This window comes from Rhinolophus ferrumequinum, chromosome 4, assembly GCF_004115265.2.
Source record: "Rhinolophus ferrumequinum isolate MPI-CBG mRhiFer1 chromosome 4, mRhiFer1_v1.p, whole genome shotgun sequence".
Lineage (NCBI taxonomy): Eukaryota > Metazoa > Chordata > Mammalia > Chiroptera > Rhinolophidae > Rhinolophus > Rhinolophus ferrumequinum.
The window spans coordinates 4,371,175-4,383,590 of NC_046287.1; the positions used below are offsets into that span (position 1 = coordinate 4,371,175).

The 12,416-nt window shown below is 45.9% G+C and overlaps 1 protein-coding gene across 3 annotated transcripts in view; it reads left to right on the plus strand.

The window, feature by feature from the left end:
- The window catches only part of MCPH1 (microcephalin 1), a 262,924-nt gene that overhangs the window by 204,282 nt on the left and 46,226 nt on the right, over window positions 1-12,416 (plus strand). For all 3 annotated transcript variants that reach the window (XM_033104480.1, XM_033104482.1, XM_033104481.1), the window contains exon 14: window positions 5,080-5,317. In XM_033104480.1, the coding sequence (XP_032960371.1) occupies window positions 5,080-5,317 (238 nt within the window). The remainder of the gene's footprint in view (window positions 1-5,079; window positions 5,318-12,416) is intronic.

Below are 12,416 nucleotides of genomic sequence, written 5' to 3' on the forward strand. Positions count from 1 at the left end.
TCTATTTCCGTTTTGTTTGTTCGTTTATTCTGTTCTTTAGATTCCACATATAAGTGAGACTATATGGTATTTGTCTTTCTCCATCTGACTTATTTCACTTAGTATAATATCCTCTAGGTCCATCCATGTTGTTGCAAATAGTTAAGATTTCATTGTTCTTTATGGCCGACTAATACTCCATTCTATAAATGTACCATAGTTTCTTTATCTAGCTGTGTACTGATGGGCATTTCGGTTGTTTCCATATCTTGGCTATTGTGAATAGCACTGCAATAAACATAGAGATGCATATATTTTTCTGAATTAGTGTTTTGGATTTCTCTGGATAGATACACAAGAGTGGAATTGCTGGGTCATAGGTAGTTCCATTTTCAATTTTTTGAGATACCTCTATACTGATTTCCATAGTGGCTGCACCAATCTGCAATCCCACCAACAGTGCACAAGCGTTCCCTTCTCTCCACATCCTCACCAGCACTTGTTTGTTGATTTATTGATGATAGCCATTCTGACCAGGGTGAGGTGGTATCTCATTGTGGTTGTTATTTGCATTTCTCTAATGATTAGTGATGTTGAGCATTTTTTCATATATCTGTTGGCCATCTGTATGTCCTCTTTAAAAAAATGTCTCCATGTCCTCTGCCCATTTTTTAATTGGCTTGTTTGGGTGTTTTTGGTGTTGAATTGTATGTGTTTTTTTATTAAAGTACTGCTGATTTTGATTGTTAATATTTTTGTTTAGGATTTTTGTATCTGTGTCCATCACAGGGATATTGGCCTATAAATTTCTTTTTCTGTAGTGTCTTTGTCTGGTTTTGGTATCAAGGTAATGCTGGCCTCGTAAAATAAGTTTGAGAGAATTCCTCCTTCTTCAATCTTTTGAAATAGTTTGATAAGGATAGGTATTAATTCTTCTTTGAGTGTTTGGTAAAATTCACCTGCAAAGCCACCTGGCTCAGGACTTTTGTTTGTTGGGCTTTTTTTGATTACTGATTGCGTTTTCGTTAGTAGTTATTGGTCTGTTCAGATTTTCTGTTTCTTCCTGATTCATCTTTGGAAGATTGTATATTTCTGGGAATTTATCCATTTTTTTCTAGGTTGTCCAATTTGTTGGCATATAATTGTTCATAGTAAGTAATCCTTTATGTTTCTGTGATACCAGTTTTCACTTGTCCTCTATCATTTCTGATTTTCTTTATTTGGGCCCTCTCTTTTTTTCTTGATGAATCTGGTTAAAGGTTTATCAATTTTTTTTATCTTTTTTTATCTTTTCAAAGAACCAGCTCTTGGTTTCAGTGACATTCTTTTTTTTTTTTTTTTTTTTTTTTTTTTTTTTTTAAGACTCTGCTTTGTTTATTTCTACTCTGATCTTTATTATTTCCTTCCTTCTACTTGCTTTGGGCTTTATTTGTTCTTCTTCTTTTTTTTTTAGTTCCTTTGGGTGTAAGGTTAGGTTGGTGTTAGGTTAGATTATTTGAGATTTTTCTTGTTTCTTGAGGTAGGCCTGTATTGCTATAATTTTCTTGCTTTGTCTGTGTCCCATAGATTCTGGGTCACGGGGTTTTCATTTTCATTTGTCTTAAGGTATCTTTTGGTTTCTTCCTTGATCTCCTTGTTACCCCATTCATTGGTTAGCACCATATTATTTAGCCTCCACATGTTTGTGCATTTCAGTTTTCTTCTTATAATTAATTTCCAGTTTCATACCATCATAATTGGAGAAGACTCTTGATATGACTTCAGTCTTAAGTTTATTGAGACTTGTTGTATGGCCTAACATGTGGTGTATCCTGGAAAATGTCCCATGTGCACTTGAAAAGAATGTATATGATGCTGCTTTTAGGTGAAATGTCCTAAAAATATCAATTAAGTCCATCCGGTCTAATATGTCATTTAAGGCCACTCTTTCCTTGATTTCTGAGTGGGTGATCTATCCATTTATGTCAAAGGGGTGTTAAAGTCCCTACTATGACTGTTACTGTCAATCAGTCTGTTTATGTCCGTCAGTATTTGCTAAATATACTTAGATGCTCCTACATTGGTTGTGTAGCTACAGAGGGTGGCAAAAAAATGTATACACATTTTAAGAAAGGAAAAGACGGTATTAAAATTGTAATACTCAATATATACCGATAACAAAAGATGAATCCAAGTCACGTTTGACTTCTGCAATTACAAGAGGTGCTCAAAGTGGTTCCTATCAGCGTCCAGACACTTCTGATTGCGGCGAACACTGTTTGGTAGACTTCTGTGGCGAGTGTATAAATTGTTCCAACACCTCAGCAGAAGATGCAGGCCGTGTTGCTGTGCGCGGCCTCCTGGATCTTCCCTTGTGCACGTCACACACAGCACCGTGCATCTCAGACTTACCAGAATGTGTGCAATTGTTAGGTGTGTTGGAGATTCTGTTGCATATTAACGCCTCCATTGTTGTAGTTCCACAACGTTCTCAAATTTCAAATACCACTTCAGAATGGTCTTGCGCTCCTCGAATGACAACTGTGTTTCCGTCATTTTCTTTGACTGTCGTGCCTGTCGAATGGTGACGCCAGCATTCATTTGATTAACACCATCTTTTGAGCAAACATCATACTACATGTTGCTACCTTAATTCAATTCGGCTTTGAAAAGTAATACATAGATAACATCTCTTACAATGTGTATACATCTTTTTGATACCCCCTGGTATTTATGAGAGTTATATCCTCTTATTGGATTGATCCTTTTGTAAATGGCTTTGTCTCTTGTATGCAGCCCCTGTTTTGAAGTTTGTTTTGTTTGGTATAAGTATTGGTACCCCAGGTTTTTAGGGGTTTTTTTATTGCCATTTGCATGAAATATCTTTTTCCATCCCTTTACTTGTAGTCACACAGCAAACTCTTAACAGAGGTTAGCTCTGGGCGTGAGAACTGTAGCATTTGGATGCTTTGGTCTTCTGGAAACAAAAATCTCAACAGAAAGTAGTTTAAAGATTTTTTTTCCTGACATAGAAAGGACAAAGGAGGACACTTCCTGGTTTAGTCAGTGCAGTGACTTAGAAACATTATCTAGGATTCAGGCCTTTCCATCTTCACACTTGGCATTTTCAACGTGTCCCATGCCCTCATTAATTCCATGTATCCTGTGTCAAAGTGACAGAGTCCAGCACATGGGAGAGGTGTTTTTGCTTGCTCATCAGTTTATATGAGTGAGGAAAACCTGCTCCCAGCAGACTTATCCTGAGGTCCCATTGGCCAGGACTGGGGCCAGCTCATACTTGACTCCATCCTTGACAAGGGAAATGAGATCACCATGATTACCTTGGACCAATCTGAATCCTCCCCATAGGCTGGGACACATGGCCCTGCAGAGGGTAACACCCAAAAGAGACCGTGCTCTGCCCTTAAGGAAGACAACACAGAATGGATCTGAGAAACAAACAGCATAGGACAGTTCACTTTTTACTTAGACCCTTCTGTGTTGTTTCAGTTATCAATTACTTTTATAACTAACTTTTTAAATGTGTGGGTATACCCACTTTAATAACATTCTTGGTCCCCTGCTTCCATGCACTGTGGTCCAGTGACTCACTGAGTTCATGATTGTGGTGCTTTTTTGCAGCTCCACTCACCATTCAGCCTGAGCAGACCTCTTCTGCCTCAGTATCTTCGTCTGCAGAATTAAACGAATAACCGTTTTCCCCTGGAGTCGTGTAAACATGTGTTACACATTCTCAAGTAAAATACTGGCCGGAATCCATAGAGTGAGGGCGGTCGCGCCTGCGTCTGTGAGCCCCGATGAAGTGCTGGGTGACGGTGGAGGCGACAGCAAAAGCCCCTGCCCCTGAGGGGCAGCGTCAGGGCCCCGGGCGTCAGGGCTGGTGCCAGCGAGTGGGAACTCGCTTTGTGAGAACAAAGTTAGCACAAGTAGAACTGTTGTTGGCGTTGCTGGCACGCTGCTGCCACCGACCTCAGGCAGGTGGGAGCTGTTCATTTATGCAAAATCCAAAGCTGGGGTGAGAAAAGAGAATTAATTCCACAGCCATATTTAAGCATATTGAGTCGATTCCATTATCATTGGAGCTTTTTCTTTTTTTTTACAGTAAGATCCTCTTTTCTTAGTAGCGACAGCAGTATGAACACCTAGTGGGAGAACGACCCATTCTCCGATTTTGTCAGCTGTGGACGTGCACCGTGTCCCGATGCCCTCCCACCCTCTGGTCCCCTCCACTGCCACCCACCTGCTCACACTCCCCTGAGAAGCACCCTTTGATGTCTTTCCCCACAGACCTGGCATCTAAACCCCTGATGACTCCGAGCCTCTGCTCTCAGGTGTTCAGCTCTATCCTGGGGGGCAATAAGCCGGTCCTAACACTCAAAATGGGGGTGGCAGGGAGCCCTCAATAGCTGCCAGAGGGAGCGTGCCCTTCAGAAGCAGTCTTCACTAATCTGTCGTGAGTGTGTTTACAAGGACTGGGCCTTGCCCTCCGTCCCGTGGGGGAGCCAGACGACCACAACGTTATGGGAACAAAAAGGGATACAGTTGAACATCCCCGATGCTGAGACATCCCCGCTGGCCAGACTGTCGCCATGGCCACCCCAGGCCTCCCTGAACGCCCTGCGCACACGCGCCTCCCCAGCCTGCTGCGCCCCGTGGGACCCTCCCTCCTTGGCCCGTGGCAGCTGTGGCGCTGCGTTTGGATCGCTTCCCAGTCGCTGCCACCAGCCCTGCCGCTCCTCCTCAGGGGCAGGGGCTTTTGCTGTCACCTCCACCGTCACCCAGCACTTCTCGGGGCTCACAGACGCAGGCTTACGTTCAGTATTTTGCTTGAGAGTGTGTATGTACCGAGTCACAGGCCTAACCGTTGTTTTGCCTATACGTTCTTCGCGTGGGGTTTTGCTCACAGGTTGCTTCAGAACGTGTCAATTTTCATGTCGTTACGTGCTCAGGGCCCTCGGAATTCCAATCGCATCTGAGAACGTGCAGCTTGCCATTCAGTCTATTCTTTCCCCGAAAAGGAAGCAAGCCTCTCATCCACCCTGCACTGGACCAGATGTTCGTTGTTCGGCGCCTAACCCTCCCTCTGTTCTTGCCCCACAGCTCTGCCGTCTGGAGCGCCGTTTGTCTGCGGGGAGGTACCGGGGGACCCTGTTTGCCGACCAGCCGGTGATGTTTATCTCCGCAGCCAGCGACCCCCCCAGAGCCAAGCTGTGTGAGCTGGTCCGCCTATGCGGGGGTCGGGTCACGTACGTCCCTCGCCAGGCCAGCGTCTTCATCGGGCCCTCCCGAGGAAAGAAGAAGGCGACACTCACGTACCTGTCGGAAAGGTGGATATTAGGTAGGAATCCGCACAGGACACCTGCGGGTCGTGCCGGGGACAAGGGCCTGTTGCGAAGGCGCCTTGGCACTGCTGTAGCCCCTAGGCATCCCCTGAGAGCCCCTGTTCTGTGAGAGCACAGGATTGTCCAGGGGGAGCGCTTGCCCACGCCCCTTCCTGGGGACTTTGGGTGGACCTCTCAGCGTCCAGGCCCCTGCCTTCACAGAATCCTGCTGTTATCCCTCCCCAGCTGACGGAGACATGCCTGCTTTTTGCTGTCAGCCAAAGTACATAGTTCACGGGACAAGGATATCCTCTTAGACCAGTCTACCTAGAGCTGCCCCAGACCTTAAGGTGACACGCCTGTCCACCTCTGCCTCCCAGGCCCTCTGTCCCCAGGGGCCTGCACCTCTCCTTATCCCCCGTCTGTCGCCTGCTCATTGCGGAAGGCGCTGTGGCTTTCCTAACATGGATGTAACATGCATGCCTGGCACAGAGCCGTGTCAACCCCATGGCGAGTTTCTGGAGGGGGAGAGGTGGTCCGAGATCAGCCCTGATTTCCAGGGGACTGATGTGGCGTCGGTGGGCTCCGTCTGTCACACGGGCTCCGGGCAACATGCAGGGGCCCCCAAGAGGAGTGAGCTCAGGGACCGTGAGGCAGGATCTGTGGATGGGCGGCGTTGGTGCTGCCATTGAGTCACGTGGTGGAAGGACCTTGGGGACAAACTGTGCTTCTTCCTGCTCTGAGTTTTGATGGCTGTGCTGGTCTGCGGGGGTCGCCATGACAAAGTACGAGAGGTGCAAGTCCAGTGGCCGCAGGCTGAGGCCTCTCTCCTTGGCTTGCAGACGGCCTTCTTCTCCCTCCGTCCTCCGGAGCTCTTCCCTCTGTGCGCGGCTGTGTCCTGAGCGCCTCTTCTTCAGAAGACGTGTTGGATTACCTACGTCCCTTCTTCATGGCCTCGGTTTACATAACCAGGTCTCTAAAGGCCCTATTTCAAAATACAGGCACGTTCGGAGGTCCTGGGTGTTAGGACAGGTGGGCAGGAGCTCTCAGTTCATGCGTGGACAGTGAATTAGTCCTTTCCACACCTGGGGCCAAGATGCTTCCCTGCCTTCCTGAGGCTCAGGAGTGTGTGCTCTCTCCCTCCCTGCCACCCCTCTCTCCTCCTCTGTTTCCTTTTCAGCCTCCGTCTTGTTTGCTTCCCCTTGTCTCTAAATCCCAAATTTCTGGCTTTTCTCACCCCTTGCTAAACATTATCCTTTAACGGATACGTACATAGCACGTTTGTTCGAGTTATATGCATATATAGCTACAGACATTGTATAACTATCTTTTAAGTGATTGAAGGTTATCCTATGATATATTTTACAATCATGGCGATAAAAAGTAATTTTTACTATCTGATGCAGAGTCACTTGTCTTTTGCCTGGAAACTAAAAAAAAAAAAAAAAAAGCAAAAACAAAAGCTGTGATTTTAGCCACAGTCCAACAAAAGCCAAAAGGCTGTTTACTCTTTTCTAAATGCCAAGACTATAACCTTCAAAACATCCTATGTTCCAAAGCAGAGGTTCTTGTTTCGTTTTTTAGAAAAATTCATGTATCAAAATGACACCAACTGGATACCAGAATTGTGCTTTGGAAAGAAAGTCTCCTTCAGCTAGCGGAACTGTGCACACAACTGATATCAGCAAGCCACATCAACAGCCCGTCGTTCCGAGCGTGGGTACAGTGTGCAGTGCAGAGGGCCGAGCTAGGTCTGCACTCGTGTTGTTTCCAGGTTGGGCAGCTCTCAGCCCCTTCCTGTTGCTGTGCGTTTTGTACACAGATGGTGCAGTCGGCTCCCTGCCTGGTTCCTCTGGTTGTTTTGCCCTCGGCTCTCTTCCTGGTGGGTTTTAGGAGCCCAGGCTTTCATTTTCACAAGGCCCTTTGGAATGCTTTGAGTTTCAGAGCTGGAGCTATGGACCCGAGCCTCTGTTGCTTTCCTTTCCCATAATCCATGTCCTGTTTCTGATTTGTCATTGATTACACCATCTGTGTGTGCCCTCGGCAGCTTCCGGGCATTGTGTGTCCTGCAGCGCTTGGCTCCCAGTTGGAGAGAGCCTCGTCATCAGATGAGCCCCTGCCTCGGCAGCCATGGCCCCGTCTGCACCGGGTCCTCTGCCGCCTGCTTAATTGGGGCTTAGAGCCTGTATTGTTCAAGCATTTATTGGTTTATACTCACCTCTCTCTGCGTTGAGTTAAACATAATAGCTCCAGCTGTGTGAAAATAGAGGTTTCATGTTTCCGTATGTACTCACATGCATGGACCTACAGAACACACGGTCAGCGCATGGCGTGTCATCCCCACCCAGGCCCTGCCGCTCGCTGCTTCTCCGGAGGTAATTCCCCGACTCTTCTGGACCTCATTTGCTCCATCCGTAAACAGTGAGAATGCAGGGACCAAAGGAGGTGACCCAAGAGAGCGCAGAAAGTCTGCCATTCCAGTGGGCACTACCCACATCCACTGGGTGACAGAATAATCCACTGACATGCAGAGTGGCCGTCCCCACCTTTTGACAAAGCATAGGTTTGTCTTTTGAAGACCTTTCTCCTTCCTGTTAGCTTCCGTTACAAGCACTTCTAGAGAACATTTTATTCTCAAAATGTTGGGAAATTCATTTTAGGAATAAAGCCATTCCTGAAACCTTGTTAAAGCACCAATTTAAAAGAAGAGTTACTTTGTGACAAATTATGAAAAGCAATACTCAAAATCTGTAAGTAAAATATGTTCTAACTGGAATGTCAGCTGCTGTGTGAGGCAGATTCACTCAGACTTAGAGCAGTTTGGACAAAGTTGTTGAAAGTCTTAAAAGTAGCTTGTCCTGTCCACTTACAGATTTGTACTTCACCTTCCACAGTAAAGATACCACGTTTTTCAGCACCTTCGTATTTATTCCTATATTTTATGGGGTCTCTGTTTGCAGACATAATCAAGTCACAAGGGATGCACAAGCAGCAGCGTCCCTTTAGCTGTTGGAGACCTCTGAGAAGTTGTGTTGTGTTTTATTTTTGCAGAGGTAAAAATATAGACACCACCAAAAAAAATGTATGACCTCCAAAATCTTAGCACTCTAATCCATCAGGCCTTTTTATCCCTTCACTATATGTTAGAAAACAATGACCCAACATTTATGAATGTTTTAAAAACTAGTAAATGATAACTCTAGTTTTTAGCATGTCTTCTAACCTTCAGCTCTTTCTTTGGGAGAGACATAGCTCTGGGGTGACCATCTAGCATCCCACCAGCTTGCCCTCCTGGCTGCCACCCCTGTTGCCGGCACATTGTGCTGTGGATGTATGAAATCTCCACACAGGGTTCAGTATGTGACGTTTCAGCCACCTTTTCCTCATGTGCTCCGTGCAGAATCTCCTACATGTCAGCTGCCGTATCACCAGGCTGTTGGAGCCATCGTGATTGTGTTCCCTCTGGAGTCCCCAGAGTCTGTTTTCCCTGAAACACCAGTACACTTAGGCCAAGATTCTCGATGAATCATTCAACCAGAAGGAGAAATGGGGATTTTTGAAAGAAAAACACTATAGGCCCCTGAATATGCATGAAAATAAACGGGAAAACAAAAATTAAATTCCCGGCACCAGGATGTGAGATGTTACCTTTACCTGATACTGGTAATACATAGTATATTTGAAAGCATTTTCCAGTAACTTTGTTTCCCCCAGCACGCCCACTGGAATATCTGGAATATAATTCCCATTTTGCATATCAGGAAACTGTACCCTGGGGTCTGCAGTAATGTGGCTGCCCGGGGGCAGGGGGCTGTGGGCCCCCTACGTTCATCACGCTGTGACTTTCTGTGCTGTAATCATTTCTGTTCACTCTTCTGTCCCTGGTTGGCGTTATCACTGAGGTTGGTTTGGCCTTTCTCAGAAGACAGATTTCCAGTCTCGGGCGCCCTTTCATTGTCTGGGCTCTGTTCAAGTGATAAGACATACATTTTATGCTATTGTGGGAACAGAGTGTAATATTCTCAACGTTGTTGCCAAAAAACTTGAGCCTCAGCCTGATTTCCTTGTAACTTATAAAAAGCATTTGGTTTGAATGTCTCCCCATGTCGATGTTTTCAGGAAAAGATGACTGATAGCACGGGGCCTTTTCCGTGCTCGCGTACATTATTAGATCATTGTTTCCCTGGGTGGCTGGCCTCAGAACTAGGAGAGAAAAACGCACGCTCTTCAATGAGGAAGTTTGTCACAGCAGGGTCACTGGGGGCCTCGGACCCCAGGGTCTGGCGATGGAACAGATAACCTCGGGTTCTCCAAGTTGGCTCAGTCCTCATGTTCCTCGCACAGATGAGGAACCAGCCGCAGCGCGGTGAGCTGTTGGCCGGGGTTGGAAAGTGGAGGGAATGGAGAAGAGGGAGGCAGGGCTGCGGCCACCCACCTGAGAACACCCTCCTTCCACTGTCGTCGGCCGGCTGCCGAGGCTGCCCCACCCGGCAGCTCGGCAGCACTCCGTGACTGCGCCGTCAAGATGCCATCTCACAGCGCGCGATGAATCGTCCTGTTCTGAGCTGTTGTCAACACAGATGAAACCTACCAGGGTAGCAATGAGGACTCAAACCGATTCGTGGAATTTTATCAATCGCAACGTCTCGTGTGTTTAGGCCTTTTCCAAAATGCATCATTGGTGTTGATTTTCTTTTAAATTAACTGCTGGCTGCTAGAACAGGTGTTTTTTGTTGTCGTTGTTGTTCGTTTTTGTTTTTCAGCACTAGCCTGGGAAAGAGTGTACTCAGAAAGTGGATTTCTAAGCTCTCCCTGTATTGTACTCATGGGCCCTAGAGGGTCGTCGTTGAAATTTCCTAACCTGTCTCTCTTGGCTCCCCGTTGTGAAATGTACATCAACTGAACTGCCCTCACCCGATATAAACATCACCGACAGTGTAAAGGTTAGAAAGCGTTTCGCAGGCAAGCAAACCGGAAAATAGAAGACCCTTCTGTGTACCAACCGGCTGACGCATGGTCCTCAAGCCTCACTTAAAAAATAAAAACTAGCGTACAACAATCAGCTGCAGTTCAGCTCAGAGTGAGGGATACTGGAAACGCGTTAGTATTTTATGTCCGTCACCAGAAATGTAGTCATCAGTGGGGAATCAGACTGGCCCGTGGATGCCGTGCTAGCGTTTGGTTCTGCCAGGTTCACAAGACTGCCTTGCGTGGGGGTGAGCATTTAACAGCAGCCCCGTCTCCCAGGGCCTGGGGGTTCACAGACAGAAGAGACTCGTCAGAGCTCAGCCTCCTAAGGGGACATTGCCAGCAGTTTTGGACTGACCTTGCTATTGAGCTAGTATATCAATGCTATGAGTTATGCCTAAGAGTTTCTTGTGTCTGTGGAGTATGTTGAACTTTACTTCTTTTGTTGTTGTAGTGTGTTAGGCAGTTAATATTGAACATCATAGAATCTAAAATGATAGAGCTTGTGTGATGGACAGAATTGTGTCCCTTACCCCTGCTCCCCACCCCCCCGAATTCATATGTCAAAGCCCTGATCCCCAGGACACTTGAGACGGGCTCTTTAAAGAGGAGATTAGGGCTACGTGGTATCACTAAGGGCAGGGCCCTAATCAATAGGACTGCTGGTGTCCTTCTAAGACGAGGAAGTGACACCAGGACAGAGCACAGAGGAAGGGCCATATGCGGATGCAGGGAGTCTGCAAGCCGAGGAGAGAGGCCTCACCACAAACCAACCCTGACGACACCTTAAGCTCAGGCTTCCAGCCTCCAGTCCTGTGAGAAAATACAGCTGTTTCTTAAGCCCCCCTGTCTGTGGTATTCTGAGGAAACGGAGGGAACTGAATTTACTGACCAGAGCCACATGGTGAATTAAACACCCAGAGTTCCTCACCACTGGATTCTCAGTTCAGAACCCTGCTTTGTAGAAAGGAAGCACTTAGGCCACTCTGCGAGAGCGGATCTTCATTTGGGCAACCTCTCACTGGAGTGGTTCTCCAGCTGCGCTCCACAGAAACTCATGTCCCACGTGGACCAGACTGAAGGGTCCTACCTCGAAGGAAAGTAACAAGCACACTTTCCTAACTTGCAGGAGGAGAAAATGGTAGTTGGAATACATAATCATTTTATTTCCTTAATCAGTTTTTCTTAAACTTTGGCACTTGAAGATGAATGAATATGTCGCAATACAGTAATTCTGAAGAACATAGGAGGAAAGAAACCATAAAGATAGTTTATTTATCAAATTTTAACAAAATTGAAAGGAAAAGGAGACTTTTTGAGAGGAAAAAAGGAGTTCTTTGGGGGGAAAAGAATTTCTAGTCAAAATCCTAACAATATTGAAAAAAAGAGGAAGAAAAAAGGGTCCAGTGAACAATGCTAAGAACAAAATTAGGGCTACAACTACAGATACAATAAAGATATTTAAAAACCATAAGACAGGATGATGAATAGCTTTTTACCAATAAATTTTAAAGTAGGGAAGGTGGATAATTTCCAGAAAAATATTACCAAAATCGACTCAAGCAATAGACAATCTAAACAATTTCAACCATTTAAAAAGTTGAATTGTAATCAAAAGTATGCTTGTCACCATTCATCAAAAGACACCTGCACAGAGTGACATCAGCAAATTGGCAGACTGGGAAGCTCCAAGCTGTCATCTCCCACAGAGACATAAAAAAAATCAAACAAAAGTTGTACGAACCAACTTTGTAGGAGCCTGGAAAACACCAACCAAAGGCTTACACCAACCAGACAAATGGCCAACCAAGCAAAGCCGTGTTCACGGCTGTAGAAAAGTTTTGTGTATTGACTCACACTTGGCAGTCTTGGTTTCCCAGTTTTCCTCCTTGAACACAGACCTTATTTGTTCTTATCTGCCTGGGAGATACTAGAAAGACTGACCCACTCATCTCTGACTGGAATAACTTGGAACACATGCAGGGAAAAGGTGGGCACTGCTCTTAAAGCAACAACGTAGGCAACATAAGTAAAATTAGATAAATTGGACTACAGCAAAATGTAAAACTTCCATGCATCCAAGGACACAATCAGCCAAGTGAAAATGCAACCTATGGAATGGGAGAAAAGCTTTGCAAATCATAGGGC